At 36.6% G+C, this 27,889-nt stretch overlaps 3 protein-coding genes across 6 annotated transcripts in view; 2 read left to right on the forward strand and 1 right to left on the reverse strand.

Moving 5' to 3' along the window:
* LOC137385669 (ras-associating and dilute domain-containing protein-like) overlaps positions 1-646 on the forward strand; it is a 35,577-nt gene extending 34,931 nt beyond the window's left edge. For both annotated transcript variants that reach the window (XM_068072183.1, XM_068072184.1), the window contains one exon: positions 187-646. In XM_068072183.1, the coding sequence (XP_067928284.1) occupies positions 187-497 (311 nt within the window). In that variant the 3' untranslated portion in view covers positions 498-646. The remainder of the gene's footprint in view (positions 1-186) is intronic.
* Positions 573-13,290, reverse strand: LOC137385670 (proteasome subunit beta type-5-like). Its single transcript, XM_068072185.1, has 6 exons — positions 13,136-13,290; positions 7,330-7,471; positions 6,861-6,972; positions 6,575-6,704; positions 3,969-4,173; positions 573-757 (listed from the first exon to the last, which is right to left on the reverse strand). The coding sequence occupies exons 1-6, from the start codon at positions 13,244-13,246 to the stop codon at positions 660-662; spliced, it is 798 nt and encodes a 265-aa protein (XP_067928286.1). The 5' UTR covers positions 13,247-13,290; the 3' UTR covers positions 573-659.
* An 81-nt stretch (positions 13,291-13,371) lies between these two features.
* LOC137385671 (coiled-coil domain-containing protein 28B-like) lies at positions 13,372-27,512 on the forward strand. Of its 3 annotated transcripts, none has more exons than XM_068072188.1 (5): positions 13,372-13,485; positions 13,966-14,095; positions 14,364-14,573; positions 25,298-25,512; positions 26,743-27,512. In XM_068072188.1, exons 3-5 carry the CDS (start codon positions 14,385-14,387, stop codon positions 26,861-26,863), a joined length of 525 nt encoding a protein of 174 aa, XP_067928289.1. In that variant the 5' UTR covers positions 13,372-13,485; positions 13,966-14,095; positions 14,364-14,384; the 3' UTR covers positions 26,864-27,512. The 3 variants fall into 3 exon arrangements, with proteins under 3 accessions (XP_067928289.1, XP_067928288.1, XP_067928287.1); XM_068072187.1 differs by lacking the exon at positions 13,372-13,485 and adding an exon at positions 13,508-13,593; XM_068072186.1 differs by lacking the exon at positions 13,372-13,485 and adding an exon at positions 13,604-13,772.
* The last annotated feature ends 377 nt before the right edge of the window (positions 27,513-27,889 follow it).

Here is a 27,889-nt window from a genome sequence, read left to right on the forward strand (position 1 = left end):
CAGCGAGCAGTCAATACAAAGCAGGCAATGCTATTATTGTTTATAACTTTCAATGGGCTCCACAACAAATTACACAATTTCTAGCAAAATATGGTCAGTCTGGTAAACCCATTTTCTTCCTAAAAAGTTCGCACACCTAAAACCCTCATTTTGAAACACCACCTCAGAGGAATACTACTTTTGCAGATGAAACAGACAGTGGATTTGAATTAGGCCATAGCCGCAGCCCGACAGAAGCCGATGACACAGGCAAGGCTTTTCGTGAGCATATCAAATTAGGATCACGCAGCTCTAACGCATCTGTAGAAGCCACTACCAAATCCTATACACCCATATTCAGAAAGAAAAGTGAGACTCCTCCAAGTCGACGGTCGACAACAATGAGCAAAAATGGAGTGAAAAAGACAAATGATGTAGAAACGACACTACCCTCTGAAATAGAGCATATCTCCCTTGCTAGTAGGACAAGCAATCAATGTAGTAGCAGCCACATATAAAAAGTTAAGCATAGATGTGTAGGGGTTTCTCACGCTTATGTAATGATTCATGAAGAACTGTAAGCTGTTTGATAATAATTATTTTGACAATTATATTCTGAGAACTTCAAATGTTCAAATAAATGAGAAAAGGCAGTTCATATCAAGAATTATTTTGGCGCGTCACCCTGATAACATCTTCTCATCCAGGTACTGATAGTACAACTTTGCTGTGTCATCCTGAGATATCTTCACCCAGCCATCTTCCTTCATATGGTACACTGTGCAAGTATAATGATAAAAGTTTTATAATACCTATGTATATAAATATACATATATATACAGTAAATATGCAAAGATAAGTCAAACAGAAGAACAGTACAAATTACCTGCCGGTACCAAAACAAAGGCATGAAATTTAGATGCAAAAATAATCAACCTGAATCACAGCGGACCTTCACCATACGATTTCAATTCATTCCAGTGTTGGCATTAAAAGGCGCAAATTTCGTATAGAGGGGTATAGAAACCCATAGTAAATATCTAATGCAAACACCCCTGGTAAAAATCATCAAAATATTATATACGTACTGTACATACCGATATTTAGTAATAAAATGTGTTAACCCTAGTACTTATAGTTACTTACAGTAACTTCAGTGTATTTAGTGGTTATTAACTGCAATAAAATATAACATTACAATGTACATGTGCAGTACGTACCGTAGAGAGTCCTTACCTTTAAGGGAAGCGTGTAAAATAAACATTGAATTTAACTTGAATGAATTTAGCTTACGAAACACGTACTTGAAGCTAAGTTTTAGTATGTACTTTTAACTATTTAACTGAACTTCAACTTTTTTATAGCTAAAACTTTATCACCTGTTTTCAGTTTCGTTTTCACAATAGCTAGTAACGAACAATGCAGAACTAAGTGAGATCGAGCATCGTATCTCTTTTGTTCGATGTTAGAGAGAATTCGGCGAATAGCATTGTCAGCATAGTTTTTATTCCAACGTCATCCACATCGAATGTCACGTTTGAATTTTGAGAGAAATTTTTGTCGATTCCATATGGCGAGAACTATTTCGTATGGAGAGGGAGAAACATCATCATGTTTTACATATTAACAGAGCGAAAAAAATCGTATACCCAAGTGGGCACTGTACAAGAGTTATGTGCAAGTTTAGAAGTGGTTAACCATCTGACAGCCACTTCTAAAACTGCACATTCTAAACTGCACTTCGAAAATGCATGCTAATTCTGCCGCTCTAATGAATGCATTGAAAAAATCTTAAAACCGAATAGGCTGAAATCTCATTGATACTATTATGATGATATATATTAACTAGGTGAATGCCCGGCATTGCCCGAGTAATAAAAGTCTTTGCACAGAAAATTTATTTTTATTTAACATATAACAATGGTTACCGTTCTAACTTTCTAAGTCGGTTTTGCTACGATTACACTAAAAGATGATTTAGTAATGATACAACTAATACGAACTAAGAAAACCAAATAAAAATTCTGAATATGTTGAATTAATAAAAATTTGGGCATAGAAGTGTGTGTGTGTATAAAAAAGATTACGGTTACAGCAGAAGCTATCCATCCAATAGTATCTTTGAATACGACGATACTGGTACCTCTCGATACTGGTTCAAATGTAAAAATGAGATCTCGTACTGTCTTTGTCTGACCGCATGAAGAGAGAGAATGTAGAGACTATTCCTACTCGAGATAATACAATTGTCAGCGTGATAAGAATTGGATTGTTAGGAAAAGAAGGTTGGGATTAGTAACTAGAGGGTTGTTAGTAACTAAAGGGTTGTTAGTAACTAGAGGGTTGTTAGTAACTAGAGGGTTGTTAGTGACTAGAGGGTTGTTAGTGACTAGAGGGTTGTTAGTAGCTAGAGGGTTGTTAGTAACTAGAGGGTTGTTAGTAACTAGAGGGTTGTTAGTAACTAGAAGGTTGTTAGTAACTAGAAGATTGTTAGTAACTAGAGGGTTGTTAGTAACTAGAGGGTTGTTAGTAACTAGAAGGTTGTTAGTAACTAGAGGGTTGTTAGTGACTAGAGGGTTGTTAGTAACTAGAGGGTTGTTAGTAACTAGAGGGTTGTTAGTAACTAGAGGGTTGTTAGTAGCTAGAGGGTTGTTAGTAACTAGAGGGTTGTTAGTAACTAGAGGGTTGTTAGTAACTAGAAGGTTGTTAGTAACTAGAAGGTTGTTAGTAACTAAAGGGTTGTTAGTAACTAGAGGGTTGTTAGTAACTAGAGGGTTACTGGTAACTATTTTATGAACAATTTTTCCTTGAGTGTTAATAATTTGTAGAACCCCTCAGGAATTTTAAGGTTAAAATGCAGGTGGAAGTTACATAGCTTTGAAGAAGAAAAGATGTGCAAAATTTTGTTAGATGACCATTACAGGATGTGACAATAGAGTATGTGACAATATAACATGTTACAATAGAGCATGTTACAATATAACATGTTACAATAGAGCATGTTACGATAGAGGATGTTACAATAAAGCATGTAACAATAGAGCATGTTACAATAGAACACGTTACAATAAAGCATGTTATAATAGGACATGTTACAATAAAGCGTGTAACAATAGAGCATGTAACAATAGAACGTGTTACAATAGAGCGTGTAACAATAGAGCGTGTAACAATAGAGCGTGTAACAATAGAGCGTGTTACAATAGAGCGTGTAACAATAGAGCGTGTAACAATAGAGCATGTTACAATAGAGCATGTTACAATAGAGCATGTAACAATAGAGCATGTTACAATAGAGCATGTAACAATGGGGCATGTAACAATAGATAGTTAGCTTCTAATTATCAATTTTGCCTAAGTTAAGCAAGAATCATGAATGTTTTACATCAAAAATTTGTGACATTGAAACGATAAAGGCAAGGTTATGCAATATGATTGAGCCGTGCAGTCAGGTTAATATTCACTATGTGTCCATGATGCGCAAATTTGAGCCAATCCACAAGTTAACCGCATCATGGAAACGGCATAAATCTGAAAGCTAAACGAGTTTTGCAATTTGAAAATTCTTATCGAATCCATCACGCTTGCAAATGATCTAAGCGGCACTTGCAAATGATGCGCATTAAAATATCGCTGGCTATTTCATTCTAAACATTTTTAATTTGGGTTTAATTTTTTTTATTTCGATTTGAGCAGTCTCAATGCGCCAATGTTCTGAACAATTGCTGCTAAAATTAGCGTGACAAGACTGCGTAGCTATTTATAGAGTCATTAGTTAGATTAATATTTACCTATGGGGTCAAACCCATACGATGTACAGATGTTTATTGCAAAGTAACTCAACTTGCACACAGCCCCCAATTGCGTATAATGTGAGTCAATCAAACACAGTGAATACCTCTGTTAGATTTCTTTCCATTGAAGTAAAATCAACAAGTACCGTACGAAGGACAATGTAAAAGTGAATAAATGTTGATTGTTTTGCTTACAGTTGACAACACCACCACTGTATGCGTCCCTGTGCGTCGCGTGGTATATAGCTCTCCTGCCCAGCTGAATAGCTTCATTAACTGACATATCCCACTTGTAGCCCGAGTCCATCACCCCGTAAGCGTATGTGGAGCCTGAACCAACTGAGAACATGTCATTAGTGAGTCTAGTTCCATCGCTGTCTACATAGTAAAGCCCTGGACCCTACAACACGAACACGATAGGTTATATGAACCAATACAAAAGTAAAATAGTAAGCCATTAATGTGGATAAAAAATTCAACATGTTCTCAATCTAAAACATGAACTAACATTCTTTGTGCAGTCAAATGATATAAGTGGAATATAGCATAAGTAACTCTGATTATAATGATATAAATGGAATATAGCATAAGTAACACTGACTATAATGATATAAGTGGAATATAGCATAAGTAACTCTGACTATAATAATATATGTGGAATATAGCATAAGTAACACTGACTATAATGATATAAGTGGAATATAGCATAAGTAACTCTGAGTATAATGATATAAGTGGAATATGGCATAAGTAACTCTGAGTATAATGATATAAGTGAAATATAGCATAAGTAACTCTGAGTATAATGATATAAGTAGAATATAGCATAAGTAACTCTGAGTATAATGATATAAGTGGAATATAGCATAAGTAACTCTGAGTATAATGATATAAGTGGAATATAGCATAAGTAACTCTGAGTATAATGATATATGTGGAATGTAGCATAAGTAACTCTGATTATAATGATATAAGTGGAACATAGCATAAGCAACTCTGAGTATAATGATATAAGTGAAACATAGTATAGGTAACTCTGAGTCTAATATGTCATAACAATCACTTAACGCATTCTCACTAATACACACTATACAAACATGTTGACAAGTACACAGTCTATAAAACTCTGGTGTAGAGATGTGACAAAAATGGCAATGTATTGTTTTATCAAATCTTTCTCCTCACTTAACTAATATGTACTGCGGTCCCATCACACAGCAACTCTGTGAGCTGAGTTATGTGGCATTTGCCAAATTATAATAGGCGCAAGATATTCTAAACATTTACAAATCTATTTATGACACAATATCAATATATTAGCAACTCAAATATTTTCCTATATTTCATAGTACACAACACTCAACAGGTTACACTAGCAGTTTAACAACACTGTGCTATCCTTGGAGGGATAACAAATGGCACCAAACCTATTATCATAGGCGGTGAGACCAGACAGTTAAAAGAAACTCTTGTAAATTCTGGGTGCATAAACAGCAAGATAATTTGCTTCAGCACCAGTGTCCAGTTTGAAGCAGACTTGAGAATTGCCAAGCATTCTGTAGCCCGATTATGGCCATCGCGCCAACTCTAAAGGTACGGCCACACATGCTGATTTCCTCGTTGGTGGTTTCGACCGGAATCACAAAATAAACGAAAAACACAATATTATTTGGCCGAAATTCACAGAATTGTCAGAGCTGTATATGCACACGGACATTGCCGACGAAACGCTTTTAATTGGCTAAACAAATTATTAGCGAGCACGATTCTAGCAACCTTCGAGATTTATATAGTTTGAGGCACATAACGCGACACACAAGAAAAATGCTAATGCATTTCGCCATAGTAAATACGGTGCACTGACTTGCTTGCGCTAGAGATGGCAACTTTTTCCACAACGAAACTTTGCTGCTAAAAAAGTGTTATTATTAAAAGAGAAATTACTCGTAGCTATGGTGTCCAAACGATAAAGAACCAACAATAGCGCAATCTAGGCAGTTGCATCGAATGTACTATGTTTAATTGCATGATACATTCATTGTGTCGTAATACGTGTCTTGGAGAATACAAACCGCGAAACCTGATAAAATCGTGCTCGCTAATAATTTGTTCAACCAATTAAAAGCGTTTCATCGACGATTTCTGTGTGCATGCACAGCTTCGACCATTCTGTGAATTTTGGTCAAATAATTGCATGTTTTTTGTTCACTTCGTGATTTCGGTCGAAACTACCAACGAGAAAATCAGCACGTGTGGCCGTACCTTTAGAGTTGACATGGTGAGCATAATCAGGCTACAGAATGCTTGGCAATTCTAAAGTCTGCTTCACACTGGAGTTGATGCAAATTATCTCGCTGTTTATGCACCCAGAATTTACAAGATTCTATTTTAACTGTCTGGTCTCACCGCCTATGACAATAGGTTTGGTGCCATTTGTTATCCCTCCAAGGATAGCACAGTGTTGTTAAACTGCTTGTGTAACCTGTGGAGTGTTGGTGTACTATGAAATATAGGAAAATATTTGAGTTGCTAAAATATTGATATTGTGTCATAAATAGATTTGTAAATGTTTAGATCTTGCGCTTTTTTTAATTTGGCAAATGCCACAACAACTAATAATCCTGCTCAACTAGTAATCTGCCCATAATCTCTCTTGAACATAACATTTACTCTTTCAAAGGATTAGTAGAGCTCTGTAGCTCGCAATGTATGACAGCAATATTAAAACTTTAATACATAAGCCATAAACAGAGTATGACATATATTCCAAAACATTCAATTAATCTGTAATATCAAAATACCTTCTTATCCCAGCCACATATCATCGTGCCCATTGAAAGCCCATACCCTTTATAGCTATAGACTATGTTTGCGAGAAGCTTAGATGCTGCCGAGACTGATATTCTTTCCTTGTTCCTCAACTCGTATATTCTAAAATAATATGACATATCAGTGCAATGCATTTATCAATCACTTTTCTATCATATAAAGCTTACTTCAACCGACTATAGCTTGCGGTAAGAATGAAATAGAATATGGTCATGTCGAACAATGAGCAGCGGCGCAGCAAAACTCCTCCATACTAACCTGCACTGCTTAGCAAGGACACGCTCCCAATAGCTGCAGTCAGCAGCCCCGCCCGCCATCGTACCAAGCAAGTAAGGATTTATCTCTATGACTTTCTTAACTGTTTGGGATGCTGTTGGTCAAAGATCAAAGAAAAAGCATATGCTTATTGTAAATGGAAATGTAAAAGCGCGAGTTAGAAAGGACAAAAGAGCTTCATGCTATATACTCTCTTGGTATACTGGCTACTAGAGTGCTAAAGGTTACACCAACAATCATGAGCCTTTGAAATAAAAATTCATACAACCTACATAATTGACCCTGAAGAAGCGAGTGAAAGCGAATACAAATGCTAGGAGAAGACAGTATTGGAAACATAGCAACAGGTTATGTGAGACTGACAAAAAGGTGAAATAGAAAGGATGGACATTAATGACGAGTTGAGAATTAGTGGATATTAAGTTGTATAACGGGTTATAACAGAACCTACCAATCCAATTGCCAGCTGTAGCACGAGAGTCAACCGCTATGATAACACCATGTTGAAACTTGAAGGCAAGCGTGGTCGTTCCATGATTGAAATTAATCTCAGGACTTGCCTCTTCTCCAGATGCTTGGAACAACTCTCCTGACTAAAATGAATTCCCAAAAAATCTAAGAGAAACCATTTATGTATTAGAGATAAGTTAATGGAAAGAGTTTGAAATCCTTAAAAAAATTGATTTCATGCTGGATACCAATTATAATGGAATAAAACCTAGCAAATATTGCACTGGACTATTGGAAGCTTATTCAGGCTACTATAAGATTACCACGCATGAACAAGATTTGATTTTTAAGTAAACCATCGACTCCATTATCCTAACCTCTATAACTACTCATATACTTAAGCCTACACCATTCCAGTATCAAGGTACTGACGATTAAAACCGGAATTCTTAACTCTTTCGCTACCGTAAGCCAATGTATCGGCTTTCGCGGTATATAAATCGGTTTTTATATATGTACATGTACTTCAAAGTATTAAAACCACGTTAAACAAAAACTACTATTAGCCTGAGACCGTTATTGATTATTTCTATGGTGTTGCTTTTAAAGTTTTAACGAGGAAAAAACCGAAAAATTTTGGAGTTGGACGAGAGAATTGATTGTTATTAATGTAAACGATTAATCCCACGACCAAACACGAGCGAAGCGAATGTTTGAGTTTTATGATAAATGCATGTGCACACAACTCACGAAAATTATTCATCAACAACGTCGCAAACCCTTGTATCGAAATCTCATCAACAAATTCAACCATTTTTCAATGAAGTCGTTTAAGTATAATAACGATACAAAACACGTATAAGCCTATTTAAATATGTTACCAAGTCTTTGTAAATTATCGACAATATCTTAAAACTTACCCATCTGATCGGATTATACACAAATAGACAGATTAATTTGGCCGAAAATCGTTATTAAAACTTGACAAGCCTTATTTTTTATTAAAGCACATAAATTACATAATTTTTTTATTGTATATTTCAATACATCAGTCTTGGCTTTCGAATGAGCTACTGTTTGCCATAGTGAAACAGACATTGGTTGGTGTTTATAGGATTTCCCCAGAGCTCTACCACGAAAAAGTTTACTGGCATAGTCTCGAAAATTGTGACGTCACAATTCTCATATTCGTTGTTGCGGGCTCTTACTGCTTATTTATCACCTACGAAAGTGACGATAACGACGCTAGTAGCAGGCGAAGGTAGGACAACTCCAGAGAACGAATGAAGATGACAAAGGAATCAGTGTCATTAATTCTCCATGTACATATTATTTCTATGATAAGTATCTCAGACTCCAAGAACCATACTATATTTTCCCGATGATATTATGCACTAGCTCTTTATTTTTAATGTGATGTTAAGGGTGACGACTGAGACTAATTAATTTCAAGCATTGCGTGATCTCGCGAAAGTGCGATTGACATTTAGTCCTAGGGCCACGTAACCGCGGGTCATTATTTAATCGATGTGATTTCATTACCTTTATCAACGACAGTACATCTATTGAAGCATAATTAATTAACCCAGAACATGTGTTTGTATTGGTCAGGCGTTAGCACGATCCTCGAGGATTGTTGATTATCTAGACTCTTAGTTTATTAATAGCGCTCTCCGGGTTTAACAGCACCGATTGTCACAGAAAAACGCAGCCTCAATGGCAGCGAAAGGGATCGACGACCTAAGGCTAAATGAGAATTATGCCGCCACATTTTGAGTACTTGAACCAAGTGTTTTTTTTTGCAGGACATACTTTTGACACCCCGTTTTTCATAGTTCTATTATTCTTTGTGTATTGAATATAGGCTCATTCGAAAGCCAAGACTTTGATGTATTGAAACATATAATAAAAAAATTATGTAATTTATGTGCTTGAAAATTAAGTCCGGCAAACGAAACGCCGAGGAACAAAGAATAGAACCATTAAGTCGTGCGCATTTCACGAAAAAATAACGTGCACATTTCACCAGCCTATAGCATTGTCGAATTGCCGAAGGTTTCTGTAATTAACGTAGAAGTTCTGAAATATAATCGTGTCTTTTTTGCCGATTTCAAAGTAACTGACATTTTGGACACTTTTGAGTACTTTGGTATTCTAACTGATGTCCAAAGCAGTGAAAGTAAAGGAAATGACGATGATATTTTTTGCTAACGATTCTTATGAGATTATTACAATATTTAATTATAAGTTTGGATGACTATTGAAGTGTTATAGTCACACTAACAACATCGATGATGGGCAATATGTTACTGTTATTATTTTTTTTAAATAGTTTTGTTAAATAGATTTTCTACAAATCTATAAAAATATCACAACTTCTTGATACTGCTAGCTATGACGTTTTGAAATATAAACAAAATTGTTCATTGGTTTTTTATTATTACTGTATTACTATATTAATAATATTGGTTATTCTAATAGTATCAGTGCATTTAACTTCTAATATTGCATTTGGGTCTATCCATAATCACCATTGCTACAATTAGAGCAGAACTTTATTTATAAAATATTGGTATTGCATTTAAGATGATTTTAAATCAGATATTCTTATAGAGCTCAACAAGCTCTTTCGAATGATGTATAATATGTCACGCTAAAATTACTTTTTACTGAGAAATCTTTTAGTTAGTGTGTCACTCGCGTTACATCAGAGAAATATGCATTTTGAAGAGCTAGTTGCTTATCCTTAAAACTCTCTGATTTGGTGGTTAGCACAATCATAAAAAATTATTTGTCTTATTTTAAAGAAGCTTGCTGACATATGCACTAAAATCTATCCAGATATTAGATGGTAGTTGTGAACTACATGCTTGTAAACATGTCACCGCTGTTACATCCAATTGTCATCATCGTTACGCTTCTTATATTCTGTAAACTTAAAAGTATTTAAGTTCACTGCAATGAGATCAATAATGGTATTAAAGCTAATGATTACAATATATATAGACAAGTCTTAACTTGAAATGTTTTTTATTGGTTTCAAAGTAAAAAATATAATAATATAACAGTAATAATACATGACAAACATGATTAAGCTTAGATAACGTAAGATGAAAAAATGAATATTGATCATGTAATTGTGAGAATGTACTAACACAATGTTTTAGATCATTCTGCATGCTCTAAATCTTTTGTAAAACATTACTTTAGAGAGAGTAGGACAAGACAGTGACTTGGCTATGTGATGAAATTCTACCCATGCTATATTTTTGTATTAGCTTCACTCTTTTAAAAAAAACTGTACATCAGCTTCAAGGGCATCTACACTTTTTACCACACCTACATAAAGCCTAGAAGTTTTTTTACAGGCAGCAATGTTAGCACAAAGTCACTTTCTTTCAACGTGCTTGCTAGTTGTTTGATGGGCTCGGAATTGCACTCACTTTCTCGATCACTAATTGCATGGTCATCAAAAGTACAAGTAAAAACTTTTCAATGGCACGCTTTTACTTTTTCTATTTCTTTGTTTTATTTTATCTTTTCTCATCTCTATTGCCATCGTCCGACAATGATAGTCCAACTGTCATTGCTAGTTTATGGACAGTCTGGCGACCTTTGCTTGAGCTGTTTAGAAGTGCTCAATCAATCTTTTTACAGCTTTATCTTGGGATTGTGGGCTGCCAAATTGGAAAGTGGTTGCTACAAAAAATGAATTTATACTTTAATAACACTTTTTTACAAAATAATTGAAACATTAATTTGAAACATCCTAAATATACACAGATGTAGTAAAGCATTAAGTTTTTTGAAGAAACAAAATAAATGTACATACCCCTGGTAATTTTACTTTCAAAGTTTTTTCCCGATCTCTGTATTGCTTAACTCTAATTCTTGCTTTTTCTCGCGTTACTTCCAATTGATCTTCTATAAGTCGAGCTCTTCTTTTTGTTCTACTCTTTTGATTCTGACTAGCTTGAGCAGTTAAATATTGAGTCTATTGTTTTGAACATTGACGTATTTTGTTACGATATTTACGCATCTGCTCTGCTGATGTTGTATTACCCATGTTGAAAGCAGAAATGACCATCAGACTTTCCACCTAGCAATATTCTGTTTCGAGCACTTGTTATAAGTTACTCCCATGAGTAGATTTGATTAAATTTTGAACCATTCTCAGAATCGGAGACGCAAGTCTTAGTAATACATTTGTAAGGTAGCAACCGTTTGCTAGCTTGCTAGAAGAAGCTTGTTGAGTTCCCACAATGGCTTAAAAACTCATACATGAGAACATCAACAAATTACTGTTAAATCTGAAATTTACTCAAATTAATCCTATAATTATATGAGTTGAGGGGTGTACCAATGGTGACAGTGTAACAGAGGTGACGCAAATTTCGGAAATATGTGCAATTTTGAGCAAAACTGAAATTAGTTAAAGGTACAGCGTATAAAGTTAGCATTGAAAACAAATTACTACCAATTTTGAACTAATAATACAAGTGTAGTAGAAACTTATTGATGTTTCCTTTCACCATTGTTACTCAAAACATGCCAGCTTATAAAAGAGCCCCATACCAATAGATCAGTGCACACAATACTAATTTATGCATTAACAGGGAAGCAAAGCCATTGTGAAATCCATTACAATTAGATATTTGTGTTCAGGGTAACATGTATACCATGTACAAGCATCTCTATCTTGTCATGGCCATAAAGTATTTTGTGCATATACACTAACTTTAGCAAGCTATTAAAACATGATAGAGGAGCACTACCCCCACAATTATTTTTTATTTTAAGGTTTGGTATGTATACTTCATATGTGAAGTATTATTTTAATGAAATTACTGTTTTGAAATTTTGCCAAAAAATCCATTTATTTATGGATAGACCCATTTCTCCTATTGCAGGGGGAGAGATATAAACATATAATCTTTTCCTTTCATTATTACCACTTGTTGTATATAATAACACCCACACCCAGTACATTACAGCTACCATTGCAGTTATCCTACTGCACTGCAGTGCCATTTGACTGCTAATATTGCATTTCTCAACCATCAGTACCCTTTCTTTTTTTCCAATATCACTTTGCTCGTGGGCTGTATGACAGTAGAATTTCTAGTTATTAATACGATTTTGTGGACACTTCTACTGAACACTTGATGTTTTGGGTTCATAAAGATCAAAGATAGTCAAAGTGGCGGTCAAATGGAGGTGGCATTCAAATAGAGAGTGGGGCTCTATTTTTCAACCCTTCTCTTATAGTGATGGTTAAATAGAGGTGGCGTGCAACTAAAAGTGGCGTTCTATTAGAGGTTTTACATTTGTTCCCCTTGTTGCTTCCAGTAAGTTGTGTAGCATGAAACATTGGGTTCTCAGTATTCTGTTAATTTCCACCAGCGAAAGTGGATTATTTTCAGATCCTTCCTGTTGGGTTCAATCAGTTGTATTAACAGAAGCATTGAGTTCAGTGCACTCTCATTCTGATGGTTTCAGCAAGCCTTAGCGAGCCGGTCTCAAGAACGTAACTTAGAGACGTCAAAAGCGAGAGTTAAAACCACCCCATTCTAAACAAATTTGCTTCAGCAAACTCAATTTTGTGAATAGCTACTACGTAAAATATGTAGCAAAAATAAATAGCAAATATCCATGATGTAAGCTTAGATAAAAACCTAGCAGAAGATCTCATAACGAAATGATCATATAATGAAATCAACACAATGAAAGCTATCAAAAGCAAATTCTATGCCTTTGTAAATCGAAGGATAATAACAGTTGCAAAATTTTAATGAAATAACACCTACTTCGACTACTGGAAGCGTCAAACCACCAGAGTAATCTAAATTCAATTCCTGTCGTGAATTGGAATCTTTATAAACGTGCCCTGTACATCTTAAAACATCTCTCAGCGCCATGGTAGTTTCGTCAATTAACTTCAATCACCAAAAAGCCTGAAACTTCGGAAATATTTTATTACGGATCACTTGACAACGGCACTTTTCATAATTACTTCAGAGCAAAGGCTAATTTTTAGACTCGCGAGTTTACTGTGAAAATAGGTAGTAAATAATGTAGCCCAGAGCTAGACCGTGTAGCACATTGTTACACGGCATTGCTGCATTGCTGTATACGATAATACTGGGGAAGATAATAGGTATGTACTAGTTACCGTATGAGTCGGTCAGTTATAGTTAGAAGTTCGGTCGTTTCCACAAGAATACTTAACTAGCGTCCCTTTTCTGAGGCGGCTAATCGTCTAAAGGTTCAGACAAGTCAAAAATATACTGATAAATTCTCTATGTTGTTCTTGACTTTAGGCGTGCACATATGACTGTAATTGGGTTATGTTGTTGTCATTCAGCCACTCGCTATCGTATAATTTGCTAATAATATTTTATTCTTTGATCGCGGTATTGCTGGTTATTTTAATAATTGGCTTTGGTGAGTATCGCTTTCGTAACAGGCTACGTCTTCATTTAAATCCATTCATTTTGCTTCTGGTATTAAGTTGACAAATATTTTCGGGTCTGTTTTAAATGATAAACATATGCACGATTCACAAATGGATAGGTATTTCGCTGTTGATGAAAGATCGTTAAAACATGAATATTCGTTCTACATGAACATTTTGCAGGTTGGTTTGTCGTTTGGAGGCTGTTTCTCTGCAAGTTCAAGTTTTTGCGTGAAATTATCGGTCTTCCCGACCCTAACGAAAAACGCAAGACCTTATGAATAGGAAATTTAAGAGAAATCACTGAAACCAGGTGAGTAGCATTTTGGAGTGTCTTGAATAATATTGTAAGTTTAACGTTAACAAACAGCAATTTTTGAAAACATTTCGTTTCTTAAAATCTAATTATTTTGTGATGAATGACTTCATAGTTGACTAAAAATTTTTGCAGACGTGAATATAAATAAATACACGTAGGTTTTCACCTCACTTGTGCACGTAATAATGAAAACAAAACATGGCTAATTTTTTTCGCATTATGATAATTTTGAGGGATTTTATCAAGAAAATTATTGATTCAGGCATCTGCAGTTTCTTGCTCCATGGAGTCAAAGGTTGCGGGTTCAGGCAACCAAAGAATTCATAGCCCAACTACTTCAGGTGCAAATAGCAATCACCCTACCGCTTCTATTAAGAAAAAGGCTCCTGCCCCACCAGCACCCAAACCTGCCCAAGTTGCTGAGGCATCAAAAGTAAAGCGACCGTGTACAGAACATAAATTTCTCACTGATGTAAGTTTTGTGTCACATACTTGAATAACGTTGTCTTTTTAATTATTGCACCTGTATACATTAATAAGTAAAACGTGTTTGGGTTAATGGCTGTTTACTATCTAAAGGCTGGCCAACAGGATTTCGAACATTACCCTTCGGACAGTATTTTGGGGGCCATGTTTTGTCACCAAGCAGGAAACCAAAAGCCGCGTCTGCGTGACTCTTATATTTGTATTTGGTGTGGCCAAAAGCAAAACAATAGCACGTGCGTAGCACCGGTAAAACCAATACCATGAAGTCTGTGACTACGCATGTGAACATACAGCTACAACATGTAACATCCCCTCTTTTCTAAAACAAAAGAAAACATGCAGATTGTCCCAATCGCATTAAAGCTAAAGCACCAAACTAAAGTGATTAAACCTAATAAACCATGGTAATATAACTCAAAATAGAGTCTATAAGAGACAAATACTATCTCAGTATTTTAATGACTAACTTTGATCATAGTCATTCAGCCAAGCTGGTTCTCGACAAACTCGGAGAGGGCGGTTCTGCAGAGCCATGTTCTCTGCAACCTCACATGGCTGCCTAACCGGATCAGGCTGGTTGTTGTCTGGAACTTGTAATCTTGGCCGAAGATCACGTCAATTTCTCCTAAAACATTTCACCATCACAGACTACTGCATACGACCTATCTGAAAGCATCTTGTGCACTTGAGCCTCTTTCCAGTTTCGCTGGTGTGCTCGATAATCCTGCAACATCACTGGTTCACCAATTTTTAAAGGTGATAAATTTTTAGACGACTTGTACTGTGTTCTGGTTCGTTGCCTCTTATCTATCTTCTCTTCAGAACTGAGCTGCTCTGCTCTTGACAACCTCATCTTGGCATCAGAAGGAAGTGTGGAACGAGTTGACCTGCCGAGAAGACGCTCTATGGGACTGGTGGTCATGTTCTCTGTTGTTGTGTTACGGTATTCTAGCAATGCTAACTCTGGGTCAGCACATCTCAGAATTCTTTTGGCTATTTTCACAGCAGACTCTACTTTGCTATTAGATTGAGAGTAGTGCAGGCTGCTTGTAGTGTGAGTGAAGCACCATTCTTTGGCAAAATGAACAAACTGTTGAGATGTAAACTGGGGGCCGTTATCACTCTGGACTTGCACTGGAATACCCCATCTGACAAAGATCTTCTTCAGTGCAGTGATCACATCACAAGTGTCCTGACTGCTTATACGTTCATGCTCCCAATAATCAGAGGTGTAGTCTACAGCCATAACATAATGTTTCCTTGCTGTTCAAACAGATCTACCCCTACTTTGTTCCATACCTTGAGTGGGACATTATGGGCCTGGTATTCTTCTCTGGGTTGTTTTGGGGCATCTTTTAAGCAGACCAAACATGCTTGACAATGTTTGGTAAGTTCCTCAGCCATTCCTTTCCAATACACAGACCGTCTTGCGCGGCGGAGTGTGGCCTGCACTCCTTGGTGACTGGCAACCAGTTTGTCTAACATACTTCTTTGAAGAACCCTAGGCACCAATACACGCAGTCCTTTAAATATGAGTCCTCTTTCTACTGCTAGCTCGTCTCGAAATGACCAGTACTTCTTAATTGGTTCCTGAACTGCACTTGGATCATTAGGCCAGCCTTCCAACACCCATCTCATCAACATCTGCAACTCTTGATCTTGTTCTGTAGCAGCTTGTAGATCTTCATAGATCTGGTCTGGCAATGCCATATCACAGGGAACCTCGCACGCAGCAAAGACATGCGACCTCTCTGGTGTCCCGGAAGGCTTCTCCATGTAGCTATCCCGAGAAAGGAAGTCTGCTGAGAGCTGCTCCTTACCAGGTTTCCAAACCAGCTTAACTCCCGCATATCTCTGGAGAGAGAGTAACATTGACTGCATACGACGAGGAGCCTTGAATACTGGTTTATTGAAGATAGAGACTAAGGGCTTATGATCTGTGTGAACGGTGACATCCGAGTGGCCGAAAACATACTGGTCCAACCTTGACAGAGCATAAACCACTGCTAACATTTTCAACTCGATAGGGGCATAGTTTGTCTCACTATCCGTCAGAGATCTAGAAATATAAGTAACTGGGTTTCCTCCCTGAAGTAGCGTAGCTCCCAAGCCTGCTGTAGAAGCATCAGTCTGAACAACTATCGGAGCATTTGTGTCAAAGAACTGGAGTGTCTCAGCATTAGTCAAACTTTTCTTAATCATCGCGAAAGCATCTTGTTGACTCGACTCCCAAACAAACTTTGTACCTTTTTTCGACAGTAACAACCTACGAAGAGGTTCTACCTCAGCTGATAAGTTTGGAATAAACTTGGCCATATATGTCACATGACCAAAAACCTCTTTACTGCCTCAGCCGAAGTTGGTGGTTGCATTTTCTGAATAGCCTTTATCTTTCGTGGATCCGGTTTTAGACCTTTGGATGTCAGGATATGACCTATATATGGGAGATCTGAGTGAAGAAATTTGCATTTGTCTTTGTTTAGCTTGAGGCCAGACATCCTAGCCTTTTCAAATAACTTCCTGAGATTTCTGTTATGATCCTGCCGATCTTTTCCGAATACCAGTATTTCGTCTGCAACCACAGCTATTCCTTCCAATCCCTCTAACGCATTTGCTAGCCTTCTTTGGAACTCTTCAGGGGCCGAAGAAATTCCGAATGGCATTCTAACATACTTGTATCGTGATTCTGGAGTCCAAAAAGTGGTGAGATCTGTTGACTCTTCTGCTAGCTTGACTTGCTGAAAACCACTCTTTGCATCACAGAGAGAAAAACATGTCGCAGCATTCAGCTGTGGGAGTATGTCTTCTAAAGTTGGCATTTCAACATGATTGCGTAGAATTGCTCGGTTGAAATTTTGGGGGTCGATACATATCCTAATGTCTCCGTTTGGTTTCCTGATAGGAATCATATGACTAATCCATGCTGTTGGCTTGTCAACTTTCTCAATAATTCCTTGTTTCTCAAGTGACCTGATCTCCCTCTCTGCTTCTGCTTTCATTGTCAATGGCACCTTTCGTGGGCGAACCTGCACTGGCCTTAATGACGACTCCAACTCAATGCAATATTCTCCTGGCAGCTCACCCAAACCACTGAATACGTCCTCATACTCAAGCAGCGTACCTTGAATATCTGTATCGGACAAAAAGTTCACTGTCTCAGACAAATGTAAGAGCTGCATTTCCAAGCATGCAACACCTGATAGTAAACTATGTTGGCGACTTTCCACCACGAAAAAACGTAACTTTATCTCTTTACCCCCTTGGTCCTTCACTTTCAGGTAGCACCATCCATGTGGTGTGCAAGATGTTTGATCATACATGTTGAGTGTAGTATTAGTCTTTTGTAGCTTAGGACTGCCTAGTGCGCAGTAATCATTGACTGTGAGAATGTTACAGGTCGCACCTGTATCAAGTTGACACTCAATTTGTCGGGTGACAGCAGGAGATGATAATGTCAGTGTTGACAACAGTTTCCTATCTTTCATGGTGATGGATATACTGTTGCTATATTCTTCGTCTGTAGAATAATTCAGCAGTTCCGCTTGATGTACCAGTTCCTTCTTCTTAGTTCCATCCTGAAAGTTCTGACTGCGAACCGTACAACACTGTGCATAATGATTCATCTTCAAACATTTGTTGCACTTCTGACCATAGGCTGGACATGAACGAGGGCAATTGGCTGCAGAAGTAGAGGGTTTTGGCTGGCTTTTCCTGGGCTTTGGCTCATTTCTTTTATACAAGCTCAATGCATTAACATCTTCCGCCACCGTACCCTCTATTGCTTTAAGATCACTTGCTGCCGCTTCAATTGACCGAAACAATCCTAAAGCTTCTTCCAGTTTGATGTTTGGTGTCTCAAACATTCTACGCTTCATACATGTCGCCAAAGTCACAGTTTCGAGCAATCCTATGCAGTTCTGTAATGAACTCGTCTATAGTCATGCTGCCCTGTTTGGTTGTCAAAAGCTGATGAGTCATTGCAACTGTGTTAACCCTGGGAGCACAAAACTCTGCGAATTTCTTACATACTTGCTTATAGACCATTTTACTGGCCTCACTAGACCATGAAAAAGAATCATATATGTTTAAACCCCTAGGACCAATGGTTCGGAGAAGCAGTGCTACCTTTACAGCATCAGCATAGTCACTCTTCTCTGTTGCAACCAGAAATAAATCGAAGTTTCTCTTGAACCTCTTCCATTGTTCTGGCAAATCACCACCTTCCTTCACTGGTTCGGGGTATAAAAACTTTTCCATTCTGACTGACAGTGTTAAAATTTCCACAAGAAAACTACCAATATGACTAGTAAAACTATTATGCCAACTCCAGTTCTAAAATTTGTTAACATAATATTCTCACTGCCAGCGTCAAATACCACTATTGTAGTAGTTAAAGATGTAGTTGCGTCAAATTTAAGTTGATCTTAAAAGAAAGCATTTTTTTTTCTCTATCAGTTGTTTGTTGTGTTACGCGATCGCATTGCCAAGATATTTGAAGATTAAAACCGAAAAAATCTGATCGCCGTAAAAACGCTCAGGCCACCAAAATGTGCCCAGACTTGCCCAAAATGATGTCACACGTTAGGCAACCTGTCTTTATCTCTCGTATTCACATCGGGTATTTGCGATAAAAGTCTAGTTTTACGCGGCTCTATTGGCATATATCTTATTTTGTATTTGCTCATGTTGGCTAGAATAAAATTTTAAATCCTGCTACAGATGCATTATTATGAATGTTTCAAAGGCCTCAAATAACGAAAATTGAAAATTTGTTCTACTCACTTTCTCCAAATGTTGTGTAAACATTTGGGTACCGACTACCAATTCTACCGGTCTACGGTAAATCTGTCAAGTCACTTATGTAGAACGCGGTCTTTGTACCAGCACAGTTCAGCAGCTACCCATACTAACGATATACAGCCTCCCATAAGCCCCGTCCACATTATGTCGCCTATCCTTGGGGCGGAGCTGTATATCATTACCTACACCGTCTACGTACTAGTTTCTTACTAGTAGTATTCTTACCGAATACTACCTAAGGGAAATAAGCAAGCCACGTCTTTGAAAAGAATATAGACAAGGATAGAGTTTTAAGGATGAGAAGTCTGCTGCAAACTGGATTTGAACTCACATTCTCCAGTTTTGCGGACATCCATATACCATATCAAATTCACTACAATATTCTGCAAATCATGTTTCACATTATCTTCAACAATATTATTTTATTATATAAATTTTACAAGCAAAAATATTTTCATCTCGGCATGAAGCTTTTATTAAAAATATTCATCAAGTCGTGGCGACTCACATAGTATTAGCTGATACAATAAGACAAATTCATCTACTGCAACAAACTCAAACAAAACATCATGGCTTATGCAGCACGCATTCAAGTCTCTCTTTCCCCTTTATGGCAGTTTCTACACTGACAAAGCTTCTTCGGCTGGTGGGACGACATAAACATTCTGTAATCAGTAAAACAAATTCAAAAAATGTCATTCATAGATATGTCATTCTAAAGCGTATCTATTGACAGCTTCCAAATTGGGAGTTGGATTGCAAGTTGAATTGGAGATTGCGAGTGTAATTTTAAAAAACGAATAAACATTTAATAAAGGCACAAGTACGCCAAGCCAACGATTCGAAGCTTTGGTTCTGGAGATTAAAGATTTGCAATGAACAATCGATTTTACCCACTTCCTACGAGTGAAAATAATTTGTAATCATGACTCTAATTTACCAAAGAAAATTCGAAAAAAAATTTATAGCTAGGTAAAACGGCAGATAAGCTATAAAACGATGATTGGAGATAGCAAAGAATTATCATTTTAATTGGTATATGTATTTATGACTAAAAAATATTACATTTACTTAGGTATAGAAGACTAAGTTAATTTACCTCCATTCTGTCTTCCTCTGCAGCAAAACGCTGCTGACGCCTGTCAGCTTTGACCATAGGCTGTCTACTCCAATCTTTTACTAAAAGTTGCTCAGATAACTTTGAGTAGCGGTCGCTCGAACTTGAAGCCATTTTAAAACTATGTATAACTTAGTAATTGTTGAAACACGTTGAATCAGTAACTATGAGAATGAATTATCTAATTACGAGAATTTTCGAGATCACAGACAACGCGTTTTACGAGTGATAACATTTATTACGGCCTATATAAAAATTTCGCGTGCATGATTGGCTAACGAAGCGACCTCATATTTATTGCTCGTGGTTTCGTTTCAGATACCTTGCTTGTGACGTCACGAAAGAGGCACCCGCTGGAACGTGAGCTTTTTAAAAGAGGGCCTCATTCAAACGCATATATCTCAAGACAGGGTCGGTCTACAAAGACAAAAATGGCATCAAATTGTAGCTGATGTTTTAGCCTTTAACGGGTCTTAATTTCATTAAATTGAATTTTTTGACGCAACCACATCTTTAAAAATGTCAACTCACTTAATAATAAAATACAATACACAAACTAATTAATACTGAAACACAATAACACATTACACAACACAGTACCAAACAAAATTCGTGTGGGAATGGGCTTTAGGTTGCTTGCCGAGTGACTCCCCAACGTAAACTTATTAAATCAATTTATTTTAAACACAACCCAATTTCGTTAACATAAAATCAATTAAAATAACTCGGGGCACCATAAAACGTGTTTGGGTGAATGGCTGTTTACTATCTAAAGGCTGACCAACAGGATTTCGAACATTACCCTTCGGACAGTATTTTGGGGGCCATGTTTTGTCACCAAGCAGGAAACCAAAAGCCGCGCCTGCGTGACTCTTATATTTGTATTTGGTGTGGCCAAAAGCAAAACAATAGCACGTGCGTAGCACCGGTAAAACCAATACCATGAAGTCTGTGACTACGCACGTGAACATACAGCTACAACATGTAACAGTAAGGTCATGTATTTTATAATTACTGTATTGCATACATGCGTAAAGTCATGTATTTTATAATTATTGTACTTTATACATGAGTAGGGTCAGGTATTTTTATGAATATTGTACTATATACATGAGTAAGGTCATGTATTTTATAATTATTGTACTGTATACATGCATAAAGTCATGTATTTTATAATTATGGTACTTTATACATGAGTAGGGTCAGGTATTTTATAATTATTGTACTGTATACATGCATAAAGTCATGTATTTTATTATTATTGTACTTTATACATGAGTAAGGTCATGTATTTTATAATTATTGTATTGGTTATTTATTTATCTTTGATGCTTATATGCTGCAATACTTATTGGATGATACTTAACAGTGTCTCGTATGTCACTGATTACCAGTGTCTCATATGTCACTGATTAACAGTGTCTCGTATGTCACTGATTAACAGTGTTCCATATGTCACTGATTAACAGTGTCTCATATGTCTCTGATTAACAGTGTCTCATATGTCACTGATTAACAGTGTGCCATATGTCACTGATTAACAGTGTCTCATATTTCACTGATTAACAGTGTCTCATATGTCGCTGATTAACAGTGTCTCATATGTCACCGATTAACAGTGTCTCATATGTCACTGATTACCAGTGTCTCACATGTCGCTGATTGACAGTGTCTCATATGTCACTGATTGACAGTGTGCCATATGTCACTGATTAACAGTGTGCCATATGTCACTGATTAACAGTGTCTCATATTTCACTGATTAACAGTGTCTCATATGTCGCTGATTAACAGTGTCTCATATGTCACCGATTAACAGTGTCTCATATGTCACCGATTAACAGTGTCTCATATGTCACTGATTAACACTGTCTCATATGTCACTGATTAACAGTGTCTCGTATGTCACTGATTAACAGTGTGCCATATGTCACTGATTAACAGTGTCTCATATTTCACTGATTAACAGTGTCTCATATGTCGCTGATTAACAGTGTCTCATATGTCACCGATTAACAGTGTCTCATATGTCACTGATTAACAGTGTCTCACATGTCACTGATTGACAGTGTCTCATATGTCACTGATTGACAGTGTCTCACATGTCACTGATTAACAGTGTGCCATATGTCACTGATTAACAGTGTCTCATATTTCACTGATTAACAGTGTCTCATATGTCGCTGATTAACAGTGTCTCATATGTCACCGATTAACAGTGTCTCATATGTCACCGATTAACAGTGTCTCATATGTCACTGATTAACAGTGTCTCACATGTCACTGATTAACAGTGTCTCACATGTCACTGATTAACAGTGTCCCATATGTCTTGATTAACAGTGTTTCGTATGTCACTGATTAACAGTGTCTCGTATGTCACTGATTAACATAGCCAGCAGAGTGTTCTAACAATGATGTAACATATAGCGATATAATAACATCTATTCTTCATGCTATTAGTCCAACATGAATGAAAAAGTTTTTGCTACTTACCACGTATTGCTACTGGCAATGTGTGACTTAATAAAACACTTGCAACTTTAGCAAGGAGTGTACTGGCACTGTTGTTGCGCAGTTGCAGTTTGTCTCTTAACATTAATCCTTTTTCATTTCGCCGCCTGAAGTTTAAATGCCCTCTAGACTAATACTGTCATTTGAGCACAGTTTATGTAAGCGACACTTGCTTTTCACCTATTCACTATTCGCCACTTTACTCTTTAACTGCAGAACTTTCCGAAATCAATTAGCAAACCTCTTTGGTATAGCTCTAAGAATTTTTGGATTCCATTTTGTTTGCTCTAAACCATCTCCCTGCGTATTTCAGCTAGAATTGAGACCATTACCAAAAATTCATAGCTGCGCATTGATAAGTACTCACTGATCCCAAATGTAAAATGTTTTACAGTTGCAGTAAGTTTCTGTCTAGATATCAAAGTACAGTAGATGCTCCTATAACGTATTCCTCTTATAACGTAAATGCCAGATGACATAAAAAAATTATGTGAAGTTTTTGCTTCCTACTACATGAAAAATTCCATATAGCGTAAAAGTGCTAAGTCGGGTAAGTTCTCAAATTCGATTTGAACTCATATCTTGTCGCACTTGCAAAAGAAAAAACACCATGCGCATAACGTTATGCCTATTATATATACAACTTTTGCAACAAACTATTTCGCCGTGATAGATCGCCATATGCGTCGACAAAACAAGAGTATTCAATTAATGTGTTAGCTGCGCATTGTTCATAATTACAAAGGCGATCGATTGGTGCAAGTGTTACAGCGTCGGTCCACCAGTCCAAATGTCACGAGTTGGAATATTGTTGAAAGACCTGTTTTATCGTAGCCTTGACCCCTGTGTACAGATAATGACGAACAGGGAGTACCGCTTTTGTGAAATATTTTGTTGTTTCGCTTTGTTGTAGAGATGATATAAAATGTTTGTTATTAGTTTTACTTTGCAGAATAGACTGCTGTTTAAAAAAATAGTTGTAGATGAACGTCGAAGATGTGCGCTCCACATCAACACAATTGGAACATGTCAATTCTGCTCAAGCTTGAGGACAAACAAATTGATCACAATTAGCATGTTGAAATTACATTTATACATTATATGTATGCTTGGAAGTAGCTCTCACGTAAATACGGCATACTTCAGCCCATCTCAGCCAGAATGTGTCAAGGCACATCAGAAGTGTTGCAGTATATTTCTCTAACATCAACCAGTAAGAGCACACTCAGTTTGGTGAGACCAGACATGAGTGATTAGATTAGCTGATGGTAATTACTAGAGGCAATCAAAACTGAAGTCGTTTATGGAATCAAGTTCAGTTTTCAGCTCTCCAACACATCAATAGTGGTTAGAACTCCCAATAGTGGCAATATGCAGTCACAGTGAAATTGTAGTACAGACGCTTGGAAAGCCATCAGTGTCAGTTGATCCAGTATCAACTTCATACTAATGCGCAGTTGCAGTCACAAATCAGTTTCAAGTTTATAAGAATGCGCATTTGCAGTGTGCGTGAATTGCTGAGTTTCAAGTAAAGCGTAATGGAATTAAATGCATAGTAGATCGTAGCGTGTAATCTACTACACATTAGAAAATTGTAGTGCACTACAAGTTGCTGCATAATGCACTGTAATAATGTAGTGCAGTTTTAATGCGTCACAATCCTGATTCTACTTGACCATACAAACCAGCTACACTATTTTATTCTAGTAGCAAACTATTTATTTATTCTAGTAGCAAACTATTTATTTATTCTAGTAGCAAACTATTTAGGGCAGGGATTGTAAAAAAATTCACTTTGTTCACTCATTCACATTTTAATCACTAGAGGTTTCTGCTGTGAATTTTGTAACATGCATGGAATACCTTTTGTTGCCAAATCCAGTGCCATAGACACGCATGCGTAAATATGGCATTATACTAGCTGCTGATTAGCAATTCTATTACCAGGCAAGCTGAGTGATCAGAACTCAAAATTCTTCATCTCATTCAATTTGTATAAACTGCTGCCCTATAATCTCAGATCGTTTGGCTGCCAGGCATTTTTGTTGTTTCAATAGCATCTGAAAGATCACCTCTCATTCTAATGACAGCGTTTTGGCAATTTCATGTTATAGTTTATTGGAAGCATTGTGTAAATGCCTACGCATACTTGGTTCATTGTGATAAGGATTGTGGACAGTCACAAGACAGAAAGATGACACTGTTTTATACATTTTACATAGTTTTACTTTTATGTCTAGTTGCGCATGTTGACATGTAGAGACGCTACTTTCTCACAGGTTGCTGATGTGCGTGATATGGAAAAGGGTCTTCTAGTGCTGCTTAAAGACTTCCACGAAGGTAAATTACAAGTGTTTGGTAAAGGTTGCACATTCGAGCAGATGGACGAGGTAAGGGACCAGCAGGAAAAGCTCTCCCGACTACACTTTGACCTTGACGCGCAGCAGCAGGTGCAGAATATCGATAGCGATGATGCCAAGGACCTTACATTCAGGTTAGACATACGCTGCCATGATTCATTTATAAGTAGCTTCTTACCATAGATACCTTTGAGTCCTTCAATTCAGATACTTTGGCTTTAGAGGTTGACTTGCAACAAAATTCACATTACAGTTATTTGGTATCAAAAGATTCACCATACCTTACTCTGCTGTGTTGTAGGTGCAAAATATGTGGAAATGTAATTACAAGCTCTTAAAAGCCAAAAAACGAACAGTTAATCGCGGCCATCACGACAACGCCGTAGGTTGGAATCCCTTTCCAAAACGACTCAAATGGGACGTAGTTGAACACAATGGCTCCTGTTTACACTTTTATGCAACCTCATTCGACGAAATATTTTCACAAATATACTTCACGCATTCAATAAAACCATGTCTATTGTCCTTACGCGTCTATTTCATCATCATCATTGTAATGCTGTCACTTTCAGCACTGATATCTCAAAACCTACCATAACAATTTGTTTAATTTTTTAACCTTAGCTCGGAGGAGTGCATTCATCCTTTGATAAACATGATGAGCCTGTTGGTCACCTGTGATAGTCGACAAATGCTGCAGAAATTGTTCGCGCTATTTGGCAGGAAGTATGGGCCACATGATCAGATTACGCCTAGATGATTACACCAAACTGAAGTGAAACTGTAAAGTAGCGAGCATCTATATTTGATAAGGGTTTTCCGGTAAAACCTGAAGTGTTTGTTTTAAACTAGTGCTACGAAACGTTTTATATTGAGTCTTTCATTTAACGTGACAACATCACGGGTCAAAAAAGTAACCAGGTAGAGTTGAGTACGTCGTCAAAATGAAGGGATTCCAAACTACAGCATTTTCATGATGGCTGCGGATTAACTATTCGTTTTTGAGCTTTTAAGAGCTTGTAATCACATTTCCACATATTTTGCACCTACAACACAGCAGAGTAAGACAGAATAAACCTTTCGATACCAAATAACTGTAATGTGATTTTTGTTGCAAATCAACCTTTAAAGAATTGTCAAGTCAAGTTACGCATTGAAGATGCAGTTTCTGTATTGGATGTTACACACCAACTCAAAGCTGTATTTTTTATTAAATAAAGTTAATAATATAGTGTTGTGACACCACAATAACGCATACGGTGACCTTTAGCTTTATTTTCTAATACACGGCAACTATTATACATGTAATATACCATTTGAAGCATCGTTTACGCATTGTACGTTGCTCTAATTTTATTTGACAGAAACCTTAACAAGTTGGTGGATAGTTTGGATGAGCTTAACAAAGCTGTACATGAGCTCAAGACTGAAACACTCTCTTCCACTGCTTCCAATTCACCTAAACTAAAGAAGAAGATGAAGTGATGCAATTATAGTATAGTTGTACATGTATATTCATCTAGGAGTAGAATTCTAATGCATTGACTATCTCATTGCCTAAGTGATGACCTGCTCAACTTTAGTCGACCCTGGCAATATTCTGTTTTCTGACTAGAACATTTTCGGACATAACATAAACTAAATTTTAAGAATGCATATTAGTATGAGACGCGCCGTTAATTTACGCTTCACGCACTATTTGCAATTCTCTCCAACCAAAAGATTAGAACAAAACCAAGTTAATGTATGAAAAACTCAAAGTTGAAACACTTCCTTTTAGCAACTTTATTTTGGCCTTGCTATAAAGATATGTTATTTCTGAGTAGATGTTTTTATTATTAATCAATCATAATAAAAAATCCATTGCATTACAAGCATTTTTCTTTAAATCGATCAAAGTTTGTTTTTAATGATAAATTTGTTTCAAGAACACAAAGCAACAATGTCATAAATTGAAGGAACTTGTATGCTATACATGTATTCACAAGATGGTGTAAACTTTGCCACAATTATATAACCGCTTGATTTTTATAATACGTGAAGTAATTTTGATATTTCTGTAGAATTGTTTTAATTCTATGAAAGACTAGGTGAATGCCTGGCTTTGTTTGGGAAATAAAAGTCTACACAGAAAGTTTATTCTTATTTAATATATAACAAGTTACCATTCTAACCTTCCAACTCCATATCATAAACAAAGTGTTTTGTGCAGTTTAAACAAATTAAGAAAAAATAAATCAAACTATAGATTTTCAATCTTTGTCAAACAACCTTGACTTTCAAATTTCATATCAAGAAGAAAATGTTTTGTGCAGTTCAAATAAATTAAGAAGCAATATAAAACAAATATAAAAGTGTTTAAATGTGAAATAATTAGCAAGTAATAGCTAAATTAAGTCTGTTTTGCTACGATTACAATAAAAGCTTATTTGGTAATGATACAATTGAACCAAAATAAAAATTCTGAATATGTTGAATTAATAATAACAATTCGTGCATAGAAGTGTATAA

This window comes from Watersipora subatra, chromosome 1 (assembly GCF_963576615.1).
Source record: "Watersipora subatra chromosome 1, tzWatSuba1.1, whole genome shotgun sequence".
Lineage (NCBI taxonomy): Eukaryota > Metazoa > Bryozoa > Gymnolaemata > Cheilostomatida > Watersiporidae > Watersipora > Watersipora subatra.